The sequence below is a fragment of the Xyrauchen texanus genome, chromosome 8 (genome assembly GCF_025860055.1).
Source record: "Xyrauchen texanus isolate HMW12.3.18 chromosome 8, RBS_HiC_50CHRs, whole genome shotgun sequence".
Classification (NCBI taxonomy): Eukaryota; Metazoa; Chordata; class Actinopteri; order Cypriniformes; family Catostomidae; genus Xyrauchen; species Xyrauchen texanus.
In genome coordinates, this window is record NC_068283.1 from 45,712,132 (window position 1) to 45,733,630 (window position 21,499).

The window sequence follows — 21,499 nt, forward strand, 5'->3', positions numbered from 1 at the left end:
TGTTGTAATATAAGTCTTGGATTAAACAATTAGATGATACACTACAAATAAAATGTAATTTTGGCCATTTGTCAGATGTTTTCAGAAAATGCACAAGCTATATTTAAAAAGCAACTGATTTGAAAGGTTTTCTCAGGAAAAGATACACAAAAAGAGCAATAATAGGTAATTCACGATACATATTCTGCAAATGTTCACAAGTACAACCTTAAAGAGACATTTGACTCTGATAAAGCAATCTTCAGATAACAGAATACTGAAACATACTGAAGTGTTTCCGATTTCCTACAGGTCATGTGATTTACTGGAAAAATACATTGTTTTTACAACTTATAGATCCCCTCTGAATGGCTGGCATGTGTCTTGCATAATATGGGTACAATATTTAAGACCAGGTCACAGTGTAGCACATCAAAAGAGCACAGAGTAACACTGACTTTCATACTTTCTGCTACGTAGATCGATTCAAGACACCAGGACACATCTGCTGCAGTTTATAACAGTCAACTGAGAACTTTTGTGCTGTTGGGAATGTTGACTCATTTTCAGGTTTGAAGTTATTTACATTTATTTATTTATCACTCTTTTATCTAAAGCGACTCAATCCCTAGTCTTATTTGGTTTCATCTGATGATCGCCATAGCAACAAGGAAACTTTTGAGAGATCATGTTTTAAATCTCATCATTGAGTAACGTTGGTAAGAATCTACAATATAACAAAAATAAAATAGTTTTATAGGAATTTCAAGCATTAATTAAATAATTTGAGAGCAGAGTAACAGGTGTGATCACACCTTAATTATTTAGTTTCAATTAATATCAGTAACAGAAAATAATGCAGGCTCTTTATAATAAAAATTAAATTCATAATTCAGGTTACAAAGGTTTCAAAAATCAGAAATTAAGTTAGAGTTATGAAAATGTGTTTTATTTTGTGTCAGTTTTTTCAATTTGTTAGTTTTAAAACTTTAATTAAAAAAGTTTTCATGTAATTTACGTTTTAGTTTTCATTAATAGTAACATGGCTTTGGGGAAGTTTACAGCCCCATCTTCAATAAAAGACTGAAATTATTATAAACACAAGATTTTACAGACTTTACCACAATTTACACTTCTCATTAGTTATTCTGGTGTTTATGAATATTGATATCTATAGTATAATGTTATCTTATTATTTCCTCACTGTGATGGAAGTATCTGATAACAGAATAGCTGTCAATAATGTGTAAATGTTGCTCTGTCTGTTATCAGAGAGTTGATAATTTAACTCATGATATGACCCCTTTAAAATAGAAATGATTATTTAATGTGTTTTCATCAACCATGAATCTCCACAGTCGGATGGATCTCATCAAACAGAAAGACCACTGACTGAGAAAGAGGCAACAGAAAAAGATCAATCGACTCTAATATCAGGTAAAAATAATTTAAGTGATTTGATTTAAGATAAAAGGAGAGAGTGAAAGAGAGAGATTAATTAAAAAAAAGTCTTAAAATGAGGTAAATACGACCTCAGATGAACAACAACAACACATGAAATATTACACTGTGTCAAGATTTATTTGTCATGTGTGAAAAACTAAGTACACCCTTACTGCTTCCATAGGAATTGAGAGGCTAAGTAGCAGCCAGGTGCTGCTAATCAAATGCCCTTGATTAATTGATCATCAGCAAGTGTGACAACCTCTATAAAAGCTGAAGTTTTAGCAGTTTGCTTGTCTGGAGCATTCAGGTGTGTGTTAACACAATGCCAAGGAGGAAAAACATCAGCAATGATCATAGAGAAGCAATTGTTGCTGCCCATCAATCTGGGAAGGGTTATAAGGTCATTTTCAAACAATTTAGAGTCTATAATTCTACAGTGAGAAAGATTAAAACATTCAAGACAGTTGCCAATCTTCCCAGCAGTGGACGTCCCAGCAAACTCACCCCAAGCTCTGACCGTGCAATGCTCAGACAAATTAAAAAACATCTCATCTAACCAAGAGTTACATCTCATACTCTACAGGTCTCATTTAGCATGTTAAATGTTAAAGTTCATGACAGTACAATTAGAAAAAGACTGAACAAGTGTGGTTTGTTATGAAGGTTTGCCAGGAGAAAGCCTCTTCTCTCTAAATGAACATGGCAGCACGGCTTAGGTTTGCAAAGTTGCATCTGATCAAACCACAAAACGTCTGGAACAATGTCCTTTGGACAGACGAGACCAAAGTGGAGATGTTTGGCCATAATGCACAGTGCCACGTATAGTGAAAACCAAACTCAGTATATCAGCACAAACTCCTCATACCAACTACCAAGATCGGTGGTGGAGGGGTGATGATTTGGGCTTGTTTTTCAGCCACAGGACCTGGGGCACCTTGCACTCATTGAGTCGACCATGAACTCCTCTGTATACCAAAATATTCTAGAGTCAAATGTGAGGCCATATGTCTGACAGCTAAAGCTTGGCCGAAATTGGGTCATGCAACAGGACAATGATCCCAAGCACACCAGCAAATCTACAACAGAATGGCTGAAAAAGAAAAGAATCAAAGTGTTGCCCAGTCAAAGTCCAGACCTCAACCCGATTGAAATGCTGTAGCGGGACCTTAAGAGAGCTGTGCTTAAAGAAATGCCCACAATCCTCAATGAACTGAAGCAACATTGTAAAGAAGAGTTTCAAAATTCCTCCATAATGATATGAGAGACTGATGAAGTCATACAGAAAACGATTACTTGAAGTTATTGCTGCTAAAGGTCGTTCTATAAGCTATTGAATCATAAGGTGTACTTAGTTTTTCACACATGGGTTTTCCGTTTTGGCTTTATTTTTGTTTAGTAAATCATGACACGGTGTAATATGTCACGTGTTGTTGTTCATCTGAGGTTGTATTTACCTCATTTTAAGACCTGCTAAAGACCAGATGATTTTTATTATGTCCTGATGCATAAAACCATAGAATTCAAGAAGGGTGTACTTTCTTTTTCCCATGACTTGTATCTCCTGACCACCTAAAACAAATGCTCTTGATGTGCACATTCCCTGTTGATGTTTCTTTTTTGAGAATAAATACAACCAACTTCTTTCATAAAATATTCTTGAATATTACTTTGAGAGACAAATTCAACCTGAAATGTTTTTATATTGAATTTATTCAACTCTAAACCTAAATGACTTGCATGAACTCAGCACCAGCTGGAAATGTTTATGTGAAATTAAATTCAGTTTTCTTTTTTAATTCAGTTTTATTTGTGTAGAATACACATTTCTATCAAGCAGATTTATAGAAATCAGATCTTTTCTTTTTTAATGGAATAGAAAATTGTGCCTCACAAACCCCCCTAGTGAACAAGCCAAAGTCAACAGTGGCAAAGAACAATTCCCAAAGATATTTAATAGATGAGGACAAACCTTAAGAGGAACTAAGACTCAGCTGGGGAAGCCCTCCTCCTCGGGTTATCAACAGAGGTTGCATTACCTAAAATATTTGAGTTGATATATGATCATAATAATAATGTCATTCTTTGTTATTGTACAATTGTAATTGTCTTTGATGTATCAAGTGAACACTGACTAATGTTTAAAATTGACTGAATAACTTCTGACAGACTTTTGAAAAGAGAAATAATCATCTGTGGTAACATTATTGGAGAGGTCACACAATCGTAATCTAGACAGTTTGTTATGGAAACGAGTTTATGAAGTCTGCTTGAATATATTTACAGGATGAGCAAATTATGATATAATTCATTAAACTTTATTGAGTGTACCCCAAAATAATAATGAAGTCATCTTCAATGGTATTGTGTTCTGTGTAAGACTATTGCAGTTTTCTCTTTTTCAGATTCAACTGAAAACACAGTGAAGGGTGCGACAGGAAACAGCATCACTGAGAAAACAAATGATTCAGTAAAGGTGAGAGCTGAAGTTTAAAAGTACATTTATGTTATAAAACTTGTTTCACATTGATGCCATTTTCTCACAGCAAATGACAGTGAACTACATATAAACAGCATAAAATAAAATCCATACAATTCAAATCAAACTGAACTGAGTGTTTTTAGGATGTTCATAAGTTTGAAGAATATACAGATCTTAAGCCCTGCCTTTGATCAATAACACTGGGCCTCATTCATGACACTTTCATAAATAAATGAAGACATTTAAATCAAATCAAATCACTTTATTGTCACACTAACATGTACACAAGTGCAACAATGGGTGAAATTCTTGTGTGCAGTTCTGAGCAACATAGCAGTCATGACAGTGACGAGACATATACCAATTACAATAAACAACATACTTACACAAAACAGTACTAATATACAATGTACAGTAAACACAATATAGAATACACATACAATAAAAGTGGAAGTATCAACTCAACCTCTTTACTCAAGTTAAAGTGAGAAAGTACAGGCTCTAAAACATACTTAAAGTAAAAAAGTATAAAGTAACCCTAAGAAAAAAGAAGACTCGTTGGACCTCGTATCATTGACAACTGTTAGAAATAGAAGCTTAATTTAACAACTGATTAGTGCTACATGGATCCCAAGACACGGTGAAACATATCAAACAAAAATATAATGCTATCAAAGACAACAATGGGCATGTTTTCCTCAAACTTTATTGGAATGCAAATAGACTTTCCAACTGAGGTAGTAATATTCAAGACATACCCTGGCCGGCAAAACTATCAGAACATTATTTTAGCAGCAAATGACTGTGACTTGAGTGTCTGTGTATTAAGGAGTGTGCTTGTCAGTGCGTGTTAAGGAGAGAAATATACTGCATACATTTGAGTGTGGGTGGACAAAAAGAGAGACAAAGACTTCAAACTGAATTAATTAATACTCTAAATGAATTAATAATATAATATAATATAATATAATATAATATAATATAATAATAACAAAGAAAACAGCTTACCTCTACATGTTTCTTCAAATTGGAAGGGGAGTTCTTGAAAGCCAAAAGTACATGGTTCTTTGGTTCACAAAGTTTGCAGTGCATTCTCCACGTAGTCGTTTTTGCTCCCGACGATTTCGAACAATTCTTTGAGGTAAGGCCAGGGATGTGGAAGGTTTTGCTGGTCACCATCACTAGAACTACTACCAACGTTCTCGCCTGTGCTTTCAGACGCTTCGGACATTTCGCCAGACATCATGCTCTTGCCAACTGAATCTCTTTCTGACACATTTTGTTTGAACGTGCACTTCGTTTCGTGCCATGCGCAGAAAAGATGGAGAGCCCACACACCAATGACATCTTTGAATGTTATAGGGTTTTGTGCCTCATCCAATGATGCTCGAAATCAGTCTATCTGGCGTTGAAAAAAAAAAAAAAATCAGAAACTAGAGTAACGAGCTTGTTTTTAAAATGTAAGGAGTAGAAGTAAAAAGTTGACAAAAAAATAAATAGTAAAGTAAAGATACCTAAAAACTCTACTTAAGTACAGTAACGAAGTATTTGTACTTCGTTACTTGACACCTCTGGATACCGCCTGCCTGATGGTAGCAGTGAGAACAGACCATGACTCGGGTGGCTGGAGTCTCTGATGATCCTCCGAGCTTTTTTCACACACCGCCTTGTATATATGTCCTGGAGGGAGGGAAGCTCACCTCCAATGATGTGTCTGGCAGTTCGCACCACCCTTTGCAGGGCTTTGCAGTTGTGGGCGGTGCTATTGCCGTACCAGGCGGTGATGCAGCCAGTCAGGATGCTCTCTACAGTACTTGTGTAGAACCGTGTGAGGATGTGCTGGTTCATTCCAAACTTCCTCAGCCTTCTCAGGAAGAAGAGGCGCTGGTGAGCCTTCTTCACAACGGCCTCAGAGTGGATGGACCATGTGAGTTCCTCAGTAATGTGGACACCGAGGAACTTGAAACTGCTGACTCTCTCCACCGGTGCTCCATTAATGGTGATGGGGCTGTGTTCTCTGTCTTTCCTCCTGAAGTCCACTACAAGCTCCTTGGTTTTACTGACGTTGAGGGAGAGGTTGTGCTCCTGACACCAGCGTGTCAGAGTGTGCACCTCCTCTCTGTAGGCTCTTTCATCATTGTCAGTGGTCAGACCTACCACCGTCGTATCGTCAGCAAACTTAATGATGGCATTGGAGCTATGTGTTGCCACACAGTCATGTGTGTATAGGGAATACAGGAGTGGGCTGAGAACACAGCCCTGCAGGGCTCCAGTGTTGAGGGTTCAGTGATGAGGAGGTGTTGCTGCCCATTCTAACCACCTGACGTCTGCCTGACAGAAAATCCAGAATCCAGCTGCACAGCGAGCTGTTTAAGCCCAGAGCCCGGAGTTTCATATCAAGCTTGGAGGGCACTATGGTGTTGAATGCTGAGCTGTAGTCTACAAACAGCATTCTCACATATGTCTTCCTTTTTTCCAGATGGAAGAGAGCAGTGTGTAGTGTAGATGCAATGGCATCATCAGTGGAGCGGTTGTTGCGGTAGGCAAACTGCAGTGGGCCCAAAGAGGGGGGCAGAACAGCGAAATTTGCACATAAAATGGACCTTTCTGGAAACTCTCTGTTAGTTTATAGTGTGAATGAATATCAAAGATTTGTAACAGGGAGCATGTAAATGTTCATTATCAATTATGTCCATGAGATAAAAAAAACACTATATATGTAAGACATCAGATTCATTACTAAATGTGCAGATTATAGTTCTCAAAGAACAGAAAGAGTGTCTGGAGGATCTGGAGAGGGTTCTGTTGATGTACAGCTGAGAACCAAACAGTGACTCAAATATCTTTTAATTATATCAGTGATTTTAGTACAATCAGTTTAAATTAAATATATATTTATCAGGTGTAAGAATAAAAGGACAGTGGATAGTCGTTAATCTTGAAGTCTTTATTGCAGTGACACATGAAGCACTTTGGATTCTGCATATTCAGACTGAACAATGAACATTGTAAACTTAAACTATAATCAATTTCTCAAACCACCCACGATGTCAATGAGTCGAAACTTTTGATGTAAATGAAGTTACACTACTGATGTATATTAGATTTAACAAAAGTTTGGTGCTCATTTCTCAGGAGTGGTTCTTGATGGCCCGTTGCCACTTCCTGTCCTATAATCATTTGATGTCCATGAGAATGTGATAACCCGTGTGCTGTGACACAAAGGTGTGGATACATGTTCACCTCTATGATAATTAAGCTGTCTGGTTTGAGGTGGTGTATCTACACCAGCTGGGTTGAGTGGAATTCACTTTGAGGCAGACTGTGTATAATAATATATTATATTCCATTTACATTCAGTTTAATCAGGTAGCACCATTTCTTGACACTTTTGGAGTATGTGGACACTAAATAATCTAGCCAACCGTCTAAACTGAATTCTAATTGTAATTCAACCACTGATTTTTCATTTAGTATAATTTTATTTCTGAATATGAAAAATTGACAGAGGTCCGGACCTCAGTGTCCTCATAAATGGTTACGGCCATTCGTCTTGTGACTTTACTTGTCATGTTCCCTGTTGTCTTTTTTGCATCTTGTGACTTTACTCCACATCTTAATCTTTTTATTAGGTTAAAAGCAAACTACAGTAACAACAGTGATAGTAGTTTTGGGAGTCCCTCAATCAGCTGCTCTCTATGAAATGTTGTGGAAAGAGGGGGATATTACATTTTGTATCTTCTACGTCACAAATTGGGCAATTTCAACTAATAATTTTACAGTGTGGAAACAATAACGTCTAGATTACTGTTGTAACCTCCGTTCTCTGATGGAGGGAACGAGGCGTTCCGAGGCAGGAATGGAGGTTACAACAGTAACCTAGACGTTCGCTGTCTGTCGCTCACTTCGAGGTTGTGTTGAAGCAACACTAGGGTTCCAATTTTAATCATGCCATGTGCTGAACCTACGCCATGTACGTGCGCTGCTGACACAGGTGTGGGTAGGTAGTTGCGTGCCAAAATGACAGGCCGTGTCAGACTGTATGTACCCTTCCCCAATGCCCCATAAGATCGTCATAAACCTCTGGTTCCCTACACTCCGATATGGGGGGAACAGGGCGACTGTCAAGCATGGGAGTAAGCCGCGCCTTTTCTCTCTCTATGTTTCTCGCATAGAGTTAAAGAGGCTGGATTTTAAGTTGCATGTGGAGAATGGCGAGGTGGTAGATCCTACCTCATTGGGAGGATGGAGTTGCTACAAACACGGCGACCAAGGGGACCGTACCACGGAAAATACACACAGGGGGACAAGTCCACACGGGGGCCCGACCTGTGGAGCACCTGTTCCACTACAGAGTAATTTGAGTACTCGCATTGGGTGAATTCTTCAGCTGAATTCGCGGACCAGAGGGCTAGGGAGGAGTTATCCAGGGAGCAGAGTTAGTGGGATCTTCTGGGATAAGAGCGCACTATATTATCTCAGCGGAGGGAAAGGGCGCTAGGTGCAAGCAGTACACCCGGTCAGTTTTTACCGCGTTACCGAGTTCTACCGGCTCGGACCTGAGAAAACACAGGATGAAACCGACTCAATCCTGAGATTGTAAAATCTCGTAAAGGTATTGGGTGTTGCCCAACCTGCTGTTCTGCATATGTCTGCTAAGGAGGTGCCTTTGGCTAGTGCCCACAAGGATACCACACTTCTCGTTGAGTGTGCTCGAACCCACAAGAGGATGGACACGGCCTGGGCATGATAGGCCAATGCTATTGCTTCAACCACCCAGTGGGAAATCCTCTGTTTGGAGACAGCGTTCCCTTTCCGCTGTCCACCAAAGCAGACAAAGAGCTGCTCGGAATGTCTAAAGCTCTGTGTGTGGTCCAAATAGATACGCAAAGTACATACCGGACACAGCAACAAAGGAGATGGGTCTGGCTCCTCCCGGGGCAGCGCTTGCAGGTTCACTACCTGGTCTCTGAAGGGAGTCGTAGGAACCTTGGGCATGTAGACCGGTCGCGGTCTTAGGGTGTCGTGAGACGTGACCTGAGTCACTGCTGGCTCCAAAGGAGGAGACGGCAGGCGAGTTATGACATGTGATGAGAGCGTATGCCGCCATGGTGATTTATGTACGCTAATAATTTATTTTAAACTTCTCTTGTAGATGTAGCTTGCTGTGTCATCGTGAAACGAGGCTGCAGTGGTTCTGGGAATGTATTTCCTATTTCTGAACTCAAACATATATTTGACCCCATATAGGGTAAAGAACCATTTCATTGGAGGGTAGAGGGGAAGGTTGTTTGCTGGACCTTATGATGAAGTGCTGTACGAATGGCGAGGAAGGATTTGAAGCTTGGGTCTCGGTGTCATTTCTTTCTTCCCTCCGCTGAGCCGCATCGAGACAGGGATTGTAGATCGAGAACATTTATTAAATACATTCAATTATGAAATATTTAGCAATGGGATTACTTTCGAAGAGAGCGTCTGGAGCATAGGAAGCTATATTGAAGAAAGTATAATTCTGGCCATTCCCCTGTGAACCATGGTCCTAGACAGCAACCCCTGAATCCTATTGAGGGAGCCATGTCCGAGAATAGGGGCATGTCGTCTGGAGATTCTCGGCAGCCATTGTCGATTGGTGGGTAGGAGAGGCTGTCTATGGAATGAACTAGTGTGAGGAGGCTGAAAAACGAAGGAGTGGCCTTGAGGAATGATAAGCATGGCAAAATTGAGGTGGCCTGAGAGGGCTGGAGATTGTGTTAGGAGACCCAAACTGACCAGAGAACAACGTGCAAATAGACCTGATCCTGTCATGTTTCTTTAGGGGGGCAAGCTTGCATGGTTAGAGAATGTGTGTGATGTCTAGAATTCTAGAGACGTGGCTGGTTTTTTTTTCTTTTCCTCTCTCACTCTCGCTCTCCTCCCTCTTATTCCTCGAGCTGGAGCAAATACGGTGAGAAGAATGTCTCAGCTTCATGAGTTTTGTCGTTGGCTGTAAAAGGAACATAAGAGTCTTCATGTACTCCCGGCATAGAGCCCTGAAGATGCAGTGGACAGTTTAGTTTTTGAAGAATGTGTGCAAGTTTGTGCAAATCATCTTGCACCAGACTGCTTTGTGAATGTGTGTTGATATGAATCGGGATCTTCAAGAATGTGATTCTCGAGCATGGATCCGTTCCAGCTGTTCATGTCCCACCTTTACGACCTGAAGATGCAGTATCGCACTTTATATTTTGTGAATATTTGCAAATCTCCTTCCGAATGTGCTTGATAGCTGATTCGACAGCTGATGTGCCAAGTTGCCATTGTCTCTGACATATTCCGGAGACCAGATACGCACACGCCTAAACATGTATGGCTGCATTCCGGCATTTATATATGTCGATCATATTGGTTCTGATTAGTTGTTGCTGTAGTGGTCTGACCACGATGAGTGAATGATTTGTGAAGACATGCCAACGAATTTCTGCTCATTGATGATGCCTGAATGATAATAAAATGCAAGTATGCCATGAGATGGGAATTACTCACTGTATGACCTGATCATAGCGAAATGCCTTACGCTGGTGGTAGATAATCTGATGAATAGGGGAAGCGGTGCGGAGCCTACCGCTAGGTGTCAGAGGCACGTCACAACAGTGGTGCTAGCGATGAGACCATGTAAATACGTCTAGAGTAAGAAAATGCAGCGTTTTATGGATCGCATGAATCCATAAACCTCATCGAAATGTTGTACCGAACGAATTCTTTCAAAAGGCTTGGTGAAGGCTATATTAACCCGTTGATACATATTTGTTTGCACTCGGGAGTGACGTCACTCTGCTTATGTTTAATACATTTGCATTCTGATATATGCATGCATGGATATGCGATTAATGATAACAGATTATACGTCTTTTCGAAGGTCTAAGTGTTCAACGTTGGTATCCGATCTCTGTTGCATGATAGCAGTCCTCCAGAAACAGCTATTTGTTTATTTGTGCCGGAAGTGCGGATGACAACATGCAATATCAAAAACGGGACTTCATACCTTATTATGAAATCGCGATCGACAGATGGATCCAGTTCAGCCTGCTTGGGTCAATTGTCCGTGACAGAGTTCATTCTATAACGTCCAGTAGCACTTTTGTACGTAATTATAAATCTTGATATGTTCTCCATTGTTTACATGAGATCTCACCTGGAAGAATTACACTTCATCGTCATTCTGCGACAGACTATGCAATCTGAGCAGCATTCCTGTTGTAAAACTGTATATTATCTTTTATATGAAGTCTTCTAAACAGAATGAGCCCATCTCAAAGTCTTCTTGCTTTAAAAATGACAACAAATATTAATTCTGAAACTTGGGAAATGAAGCCCAAAGTGTCTTCTTTCAAAAGATACCACAACTGTGTCCATACTCCAAGGGGGCCAGTAGATACAGCCATTTAAGTTGGGTATGTAATTTGCATGGTTTGTGCTCGGGAAGGGGGACGCACATCAACAGGTGAAACTGATGTCATGCTCCCTCGGAATGCTCACATCATGGGCTCGGACTTCCTAGTGAGTAGGGCATAGGGATGATGAATTGGATTGGAACGCACCCGTTACGTGATTTGGGCGAAGGCGACCGGCAAAAATGGGGGAATCTTACTGAATGAAGTAATGAGAGCCCGTACGATAAGCGTTGACTGTACACGATGATATGCATGAATAATTATCTTAATTCCCCGATGGGGAACGCTCGGGCATGCAGACTGTGGATGACAAGTGAATGAACCTTGACCGAGTTGCCCTCATGAAATTACGCAATTGCCTGCCATACTATGAGAGTGAATGCGCTGTTGACATGAAATACTGGCTTTTGATGTTGATGCGAATGCGTTATGATGAACAGGCAGCGTTGCAACTTTGTGATGAACAGGTAGCATGGCAACGGAAGATCTAGACCCATGACTAGATCTGAATGCATTTGATGGATATGAAAATGACTTAGCTTATTTCTGATGGAAGCCGGCTGCTGCCGGAGCCGATGATTTTGCAGGATTCGCGGGGTGCGCGCTGAATGGGATATGGGTGAAGATCCGGGTTTGCTGGTTGTTTACTCCCCATGGGTTTGATGTTGGCAGAAGTTGAGATGAAGTGACGACGTCGTTGGAAAGGGAAGGTGGGCTTCCAGAGATGTTCTGTGCACTGGTTATCGTTTGGCCTGGAGATGTTGAAACGCGTCTAGTTGCAGTGTTAGCACACCGAAACAGCAATGTGATCGATTGTGAGCGGACTTATAAAGCATTGGCTTACATGTGATTGGCTGGGAATTACCCAGCTAATGATGTGATGATGTACAGCTGCTAGTCTTCCCGCTAGAACTACGCTGCGCTTCCATTTCCCAGTATCCACTGCCCTAATCACTTCATCGTTATCCCCACCTGTATGCCTCATTAAGTTTCCATGTGTATATATACCCTCTAGTTTTGTTCATAGTTTTGTTTTGTCAGTCCTTGAATGGTTATGTTTGTGAATGTGTTTGTTTCCACTCCAGTGAATGTTCTACTCCAGTGTTTATAATTAAAAGTTTCTATACCTGCGGCTCCTCTCTTCCACTCCTTGGGCACCAAACGTAACAATATCTCTTCTGAAGATAGGAATTTAACAACTGGAGTCACATGGATTACTTTTAAGCTGCCTTTATGTGATATTTGGAGCTTACATTTTTTGAAGACTATTCAATTGCATTGTATGATTCTGCAGAGCTGAAATATTCTATATACAGTAACGTGAGTATTTGTAATTCATTATTTAAACAATTTAAACAAATCTTTTAATGTATCATTGATTCTGTCTTTGTCTTATTAAAACTGTAGAGAGAATTTTTATCCAACTTCAGGAAGTCTCTTTGCCACTCAACAGGTATGCCAACTCAGTGGCACAGTGGTAAAAGCACTGGTATTAGAAATAGGTGAAGGCATGTTGGTTCAATTCTTGCTTGGACCACTCAGATCTCTAAGGTGTCTGTTTTAGATCTTTTCATCTGGCAAGCATCAAAATCGAATTAACATCTGCTAAACATCTTAAAAAGATCAGATTTACAAACATTATAATCATAAACATCTCAAAGGCATCTGCTGAGAGTCTTATTGACATCTGAGACTACTTATTGACACACGTCTTATAGATGGATTTGCATCTTCTAGATGTAAACACACACACATCAAATAGACATCTGGGTGATGTATGTGTGCTATCAGAGCAGTGTCAGAGTTGATGTTGTTTTGCTGGAGGTCTTTGTGATGTGCTTTCTGAATAGTTGCTGGACTTTTCCTCCTATCAAATGTTGATTTTAATCTGTTAAAATGTTGTTTGAATACAGAGTTGATCATGGTGACTACAGTGCTTGGCTATGAATACGATTAGCTTGGTATGTCCTTTAGTGGCTGTCGAGGTTGAGTCTGTGTGGTGTAGTGGATTGTGTGTTGAACTATGGATTGGAATAGGTTTAAATCTGACCTGGAGCAACTTCAGATGTGGTCAGGGGTTAAATTGACGTGGAACTGTCCAGAATAGCAGTACAAAACATTTGAGGAAAACTATTTGACATATTCTGTCTCCATTGAGTGAGTGTACTTCCTCTAAAACCTTTCGAGTTCAATCTGCTTCACTGTAGTCAGTTGTGCCCCCGCATGCAGACGTGCGCTCCGCTTCAGTATTGCTCGGTGGTCCGATCTCTGTTTCATAAAAATCGTGAAATATGAAATCTGTGCTCACCTGTTTCTGAGATCCACTGATATGTAGTAGCAGTTTTGCTTAGTTCAATATTAAGTTGTAAACCTGAAGAAGTTTTGAATCTGGGACCACTCACATCAAAAGTGAGATCATATATGATCAAAATATCATACCAATCAAAAGACAACTCGACCAACACACTCAAAAGTCTCACTGTTGTTTGTGTGTGTGTTTGTGAGTTTGGGTCATTTTTAGGTTAAAAACTGGTAATTACAAGGGTATTATGTTATAAACGTGGTTTATGAGGAAACTGTCCCCATTATTCAAATCACTTAAAAAAATAAAAATGCTAAAATGTTTTTTTTTTTTACTTTGGTACAAAGTCAATACTAAAATAAAAAAGATATAACGATACAAATGTTTTTGCAGTAACGGTAGTACCAAGCACTGACTATCTGGTACTGGCATGCAGTATGACTGACACAAGACACCTTTAAAATGCTCACAGGCTCATTTTGAGCATGTGCTTTGTTACTCTTTTTACATTGAAAGGGACAATTAATCTAATTAAAATTGTGACATGTCTTAGTGTGATTTATTAAACTGCTGAAGTCTGCAATCTTACTGTGGATGAGCTGCGTACATTAAATAAATCAGACCTCTCATCCACTAGAAACTCCACAGACACTGAGAATCATTCATGTTGTATCAGATGACAGAGCAGAACACTAATCTACTGTGAACCACGCAGCACATGTCAAATATATATTTATATAATTAAAATCACAATATTTGCTCTTTAATCTCAATTCAACTTTATTTGTATTGCATTTAAAACAACAGAGTTGACCAAAGTGTTTCACAGTAATACAATTTAAAACATCACATTTCAAAATGACCACATACACAAACACCAGTAATATAAAATATAAACAGTCCAAAACTGTGTCCTACATTTCATTTGTCAGACTTGAAGAAGCTTCCTGCAAAAAACACACGTCATAATAAAAGCACGATTCAAAATAAAATCTAGATGCTTGAAATTTTAAAATTTAATAGAAAACTGAATGCTAATATATTAATAATACAACTGTATAGTAAAATGTGAAGTAATATTATCTGTAGTAATAATAATATTAATAATAATATCAATAATTAATCACAAGCAAGACTGCAATGACGTTAAAGATTATTAATCTTTATTATTAAAGGTTTTAAGAATTAATTGATTAAACATTTGATGATTAAGTTAAACTGTAAATCATGTTCTTGAAAATAATGATAATTATTAAACCAATTATTAAATAACTGAACTTTTGTGTTCAATAGCACATTATCATATCAGCATATTTTCACTGTGATAAATTTCACTGATATCTGCTTTAAGTACTGATCACATCATGTGCCAGAATGCATATTAATACAGTTATGCTTTAGTAAGAATAAAAGATGTAACCTGTCAGACATCACAGACTGACAGATCTGTTAAATAAAATAGGTTTAACAGATGTGTTGCGGTATAATAATTAAAAATGTTAAATACACAAAATGTTGCATCTGTCTCTGAAAAAATACACATAAATCCCAGCATTGGATGATTTAATGTTATTGTTATTTTCAAAGCTTATTAACACAATGCACTCTCGTTATAAAGAACGTTATTAACCGCAGGGGCGGAGCTAGGGGCGATATTACACTCACCACTGATGAACTGTTCTTTTATTTCGGTCTAACCAGTAACCTTTTGGAAAGGACACCTCAGATCGCTAAAACCAGAATGAAAAAATACTGTTTTTGCTCTGATCGAGCTGAAATTAAAAACGATTTGTTTTAGTCCCTGTCTCATGTGTGTGTACACTTACATATTATACATGTTATTTTTAACTCAAGGTGTTTCTATACTGAAAAATAATGTACAAAGTGTATTATTGTTATATTTTATAATTATTGTTTTATCTATTAAACAGAATGAAAACAACTTTGAGACAACAGGAGTCAGTCCAGGTCAAGAATTACAACAGGAAAAGACTAGAAGAGAAAATAGAGAGCATCTGTTTCAGAGACTTCATCTTGAGGGCAAACTGCAAAACAAACTGAAAAGAAAAGATGTTCTTCAGATAACTGCAGGTTCATTACAGTCTCAAGAGTCTTGTGCTGAAGAGGAACTGTTTCAGACATTCCTACAAAAACTACTGATGATGAACTACAGAGCAAGATACATTAAAACTAAAGAGCCCAAAAAACAAGAACACACACAGTACAAAGACAATGACTCCGATGATGATGAGGACGATTTGTTTAATATATCTTTGTCTAATGAAGAAACAAGCAAACCAGATCCTGTTCACCCAATGGATGTCCAGATGGCCGTGTTTCACTGTGCTGATAGTTTCCTGAAGCAGCTGATGGTGACTAAACTGTCACAGTGTCAGTATGCTCTGCCTCTGCTTGTACCTGATCCATTCACACAACACATTGAGTTTCCTCTCTGGACATTCAGACAAATCAACAAGAGCTGGAAGACATTTGATGATAAAGGTAAAATCATCAGTAAAGTCCAGTCAGTCTGTAAGGCAGAAACTCCAATGGTGTGTTTCTTCAGGTTTGGCTCAGTGTCCTCATCCAAGTCTCAGCTGATGAACAGTCTGATCAATGAGAAACACAACACGTTCTTCCACAGGAACTGCCCAGGCAGCAGCAGAACCAGAGTACTGATGGCTGGAGTGGTGGAGATCGCCTGGTACTGTCCGTCTGGAAAAGACACGGATACATTTACTGACTGTGTTGCGTTCTGTAATCTACATGGAGATGCAGGAGACCATGAGAAACAGCTGCAGATCCTGATGGAAATGTCCTCAGTCAATGTTGTTATTCTGCCACAACTTGACAGGGATGACAAAAATATGACAAAAGTTGAAAAACTCATCAAGGGCTCAAAGCCGCTCATTTGCCTTTTTGCTGAGGATAAATTTGCTGTAATTAAGACAAAGAAAACTAAAAAATACAGAATTGGTTTGAAAGACCGAAATCAGTCAGATGTGTCTGAAGAACTCAGAAGAGCTATAAATGATTGTCTCTCAATCTCATCTTCAGAATCAACTTCTATTTTCAGACTTGAAGATGTGTCCAAACACTCAGATATCAGAGTAGATGAAGATGATGATGAAGACTGCAGGAGAGGAAAAGAAGCAGCACAGCAGATGTTGAGATTACTGAAGAATAAAGATCTGACAAAAATCAAAGAATCATTTCTGCCCTGTCAGGGAAAACTGTGGCATCAGTGGTGTCAGACGAACAAAGAACTTCATCGACCTCAAGGGAGTGAACTAGAAATGGAAATAAGTAGAAAACAAGAAGCCTTGAAGAATGTCCGTAAACAGCAGCATGAAACTGCCCTTAGTTACTTCATGAAGTACTTTATTAATGAAATGAATGAAAAATATGCTGCAAATAAGAAAACGTTTTTCCTGAAATGGCTTGGGATCCTCCTGGATGAACACACCTCAACTGAACTTTCTGCTCTACATCACAAATATGATGAAAAGTGGTCAACAGTCTTACACCTGAAAGAGAAAAATAAATCTGAGCAACTCAAAACCGAACAAAGAGAACAACTTAAAACTGATCAAGCAGAACTAGAGAGTATATCTGAGGAGCTTCAGGCTGCAACCTTTGGTTTGGAGCACATCCTGAGAGAGATCGGTCAGATCTATGAATCATGTTCATCTGTGAAGAAGAACAAGGAAGGTCTGCAGTTTCACTTCTCTTCTTTCCCGAGTCTTGCAGCAGAGATGATGATCTCTGGATTTCCTCTGGAGCTGATGGATGGAGATGCTGCTCATGTTCCTCTGATCTGGATCTCTGCTGTTCTAGATGAACTCATCAGGAAACTGGGAGATCAGAGAGTGTTTGTGCTGTCAGTTTTAGGGATTCAGAGCTCTGGGAAATCCACCATGTTGAATGCCATGTTTGGACTGCAGTTTGCCGTCAGTGCTGGCAGGTGCACCAGAGGAGCTTTCATGCAGCTGGTCAGAGTGTCAGAGGAGATGAAAGCACAGCTGAAGTTTGACTATATTCTGGTGGTTGATACTGAGGGACTTCGTGCTCTAGAACTGGCTGGAAGATCAACAAGACATCATGACAATGAACTGGCCACATTTGTTGTTGGTCTTGGGCAACTGACATTGATCAACATCTTTGGAGAAAACCCATCTGATATGCAGGACACTCTTCAGATTGTTGTTCAGGCCTTCCTGAGGATGAAGAAGGTCAGACTGAATCCCAGCTGCATGTTTGTGCATCAGAATGTTTCAGACATCACAGCTGGAGAGAAAAACATGGAGGGAAGGAGACGACTGCTGGAGAAACTGGATGAAATGACAAAACTTGCTGCTAAAGATGAAGTCTGTGATGCAGAAAGTTTCAGTGATGTCATTGAATTTGATGTTCAGAATGATGTGAAGTATTTTGCACAACTCTGGGAGGGCAGCCCACCCATGGCACCACCAAACACAAACTACTGTGAAAATGTTCAAGAATTAAAGAAAACAATTCTTAAACAGGCCTCAAAATCAGATGGCATGATGTTGAAACAACTGAAAGATCGTATTGAAGATCTCTGGAAGGCTTTACTGAATGAATGATTTGTGTTCAGCTTCAGAAATTCTCTGGAGATTTCAACATACAGGAAACTGGAGACAGAATACAGCAAGTGGACCTGGAGTCTCCGGAGTGCCATGCTGGAAATTGAGAACAAACTACAAAACAAAATAGAAAATGAAACAATTCATGCGGTTGATGAAGCACATCTTCAAAGAGAACTGAAAGAGAACAGTGAAGAAGTGAAAAAATCAATGTCAGATTTCTTTGAGAAAGACAAAGATAAAGAAATACTGATTCAGTGGAAAACTTCATTTGAGATAAAAATCAAAGAGCTTCAAGAAAACATTGTGAGAGAAACAAAAAGAAAATTAAATGAGATTCTTCAACAGCGAGACCTGAAGAAAGAGATTGATGCTCAGAGGACACATCATGAAAACACTCTCTATGAAAAGAGCAAAACACTCGCCTTAAAACTCAGAGACAAAGCAAATGATGAAGAAACACTGAAGAAAGAGTTTGATTGCTTTTGGGAACAGCATGTGAAGAAGATCATCGGAGACACTCATCCAATCAAAGACATTGACATATTAACAGATGTGCAAATACTCCTCAGTGACATCAATAAAAGTGTTCCTGTAGATCACTGGAGGAATATTTTCTGTGTGTCGAGTTATTCAGATTATGTACAGTTAAAGAAATCCAGTGGAATTACAGGACCTGCTAGAAATCTCATCAGAGGAGCAAAACAGATGTTTGGTGTTGTCCTGTCTAAAGAGGATGAAACACAAATAAGAACGTTAGTCTGTGAAATTGCTCATGAAACAGACAAAATGATCCTGTCATTCAACATTTCAAAGATGGGCTACAACAAAAGCTACATTCAAGAACTCACAGGCTATATAGAGGCAAAACTCATTGAACATCAGGAAAAGCCTGTAAAATATGTGTTCAAGAATGAATTCTTCATGGATTTGGTGTTTTCTATCTGTAAGAAATCAAATAAGACATTCACTGACCAACACAGACGGTTCAGAGACGCCAATGATCCTGTTCTCTACATGGAGAAGAAGAGAGGAGAGTACTTCAGTGTTTTCCAGAAATATTGTCAAGGTGCATCATCAGCTGCTGTTTTTGGTGAGATCATCTGTCAGAAACTGAAAGATCCGATTGAACAGAGTGTCTACAAAAACACTGCCAGAGATTTAGCAGATGAAATGAGAACAAACTGTGAATCACTGAATGGAAACAGATCTAAACTGGAGAAACACATCCTGAAGTTTCTGGCAGAAGAGGAGGATTTTAACAAATACATGAACTACATTAAACATCCCAGAGATCACTTCAAGAGTTTCATCAGAGCTGAAGTCAGTCAGTACATCACTGATCAGTTCAGTGTCAGTGTTCAGCCCAACATGATGAAGAACATCAAACTCCTGCAGCAGAAGATCATGAACGCAGCTCAAGAATCTACTGAACATGTTCAAGTGAACAGTGGAGATGATGAAGCGGCTCAAGAATCTACTGAACATGTTCAAGTGAACAGTGGAGATGTTGAAGCAGCTCATGAATCTACTGAACATGTTCAAGTGAACAGTGGAGATCATGAAGCAGCTCATGAATCTACTGAACATGTTCAAGTGAACAGTGGAGATGTTGATTTGTGGTTGAAGTGTTTCACACAGAAGCTCTCAGATGTGCTGATTTTCTCTGTTAAAGACTTCAGTGGAGTGAGTCGTGATGATGTTGATGATTTCAAACTACTAGAAGATGTGATGAAAGTAGAACTTCCTTCTATAATATCTGACATAAGCAGTAAATTCAGTACAGAGACTTTTAAACTGAAGCTGGACTGTAAGGACAGATCAGATGAGATTCTGATTGGTCACTTCTGTCAGTGCTGTTGGGTTCAGTGTCCTTTCTGTGCTGCAATCTGCACCAACACAATAGAAGACCATGATGGAGATCACAGTGTTCCTTTCCATCGAGTGGATGGACTGAAAGGATGGCATTACGATGGAACACAGGATCTCAGCGCTGATTTTTGTACAACTTTAGTGGCAAGTGATAAAAGATTTAAATCATCAGGTCAGTGGTTTCCATGCAAAGAATACAGAAGAGCAGGAGGAGTTTATGCTAAGTGGAGCATCACTCCTGACGTCTCTCAGCTGCCGTACTGGAAGTGGTTTGTGTGCAGATTCCAGAAAGATCTGGAAAAGTATCATGATAAAAAGTTCCAGGGCTCGGGTCAGATTCCAGATGAGTGGAGGAGGAACTCAAAGCAAGATGCCATTGAGAGTCTGAATAAATACTTTTAATAAATATAAACTAATAGAGCAGTTTAAGAAGCTCTTTAATTACAGAATACAATATCAAATATAAATGTCCTGGTATGGAACCGGCTGCTGGAAGGTGCTGATACACTTAAATATATTATTATTACATATGTAAGGAATAATTGAATCAGGCCAATGAATTGTTGAAAATGCAGGAAGGACGTGCAGCGGAGTGTGTGTTTGTGTGTGTTTCAGAGAGAGCGTGTGTGCGTGCGATCGTGTGTGTGTGTGTGTGTGTGTGTGTGTGCGTGCGCGCATCTCTGTGCGAGCGTGTGTGTGTGCGATCGTGTGTGTGTGTGGGCATATATGTGTGTGTGTGTGTGCGAGCGTGTGTGTGTGTGTGTGTGTGTGTGCGCGATCGTGTGTGTGTGTGGGATCGTGTGTGTGTGTGTGTGTGTGTGTGTGTGTGTGCGCGCGCGCGCGCGAGCGTGTGTGTGTGTGTGTGCGTCGTCACATGTTAAGTAAACGTCACACGCTGTCTGATGTTAACTTAGCGGCTCAAGTAACTTAATTAGCGCATTCATTTGCTCATCTACATAACTCCTCCTCTATCACATTTGAGTTATCTACAAGCTGATGGTGACTGAGTTAATGCCGTCTCTAATAGCATCAGTTTCTCTGGGATCAACTAACTGAAATACAATCTTTAGTGTTGTGCATTTTAATCTCTTTGCTTTACATTTTCTCTTTATATTAATCTCATTTACTGTTAATTAATATTTTATGATTGTTATTATCTTTATTTTAATCATCATACTTATTACATGTAAAGTAATGTATGTTATTTGAGGGGTGACTGAGGGTCTGTAATAACATTGATTATTCATTTAGAGAATATGCATTTTTATTTTACTGCATTTATTCATAATGATCAATAATATTCATATAATTAATCATCAATTAAACACTTGATTCACCATTTATTAAATCACATAGAATTGAGAGATTTCATTACATTATTATT

General features: G+C 39.2%; 3 protein-coding genes across 3 annotated transcripts in view; all 3 read left to right on the plus strand.

The window, feature by feature from the left end:
• LOC127648277 (interferon-induced very large GTPase 1-like) overlaps positions 1-21,499 on the plus strand; it is a 341,847-nt gene that overhangs the window by 159,388 nt on the left and 160,960 nt on the right.
• Positions 1-21,499, plus strand: part of LOC127648266 (interferon-induced very large GTPase 1-like) — a 399,776-nt gene that overhangs the window by 118,510 nt on the left and 259,767 nt on the right. The gene's annotated exons all lie outside the window — the stretch shown is intronic.
• On the plus strand, positions 1,188-20,517 carry LOC127648193 (interferon-induced very large GTPase 1-like). Its single transcript, XM_052132776.1, is given in 5 exon segments — positions 1,188-1,193; positions 1,338-1,416; positions 3,828-3,898; positions 15,568-19,678; positions 19,832-20,517. Coding segments are annotated over 5 exon segments (4,953 nt in total).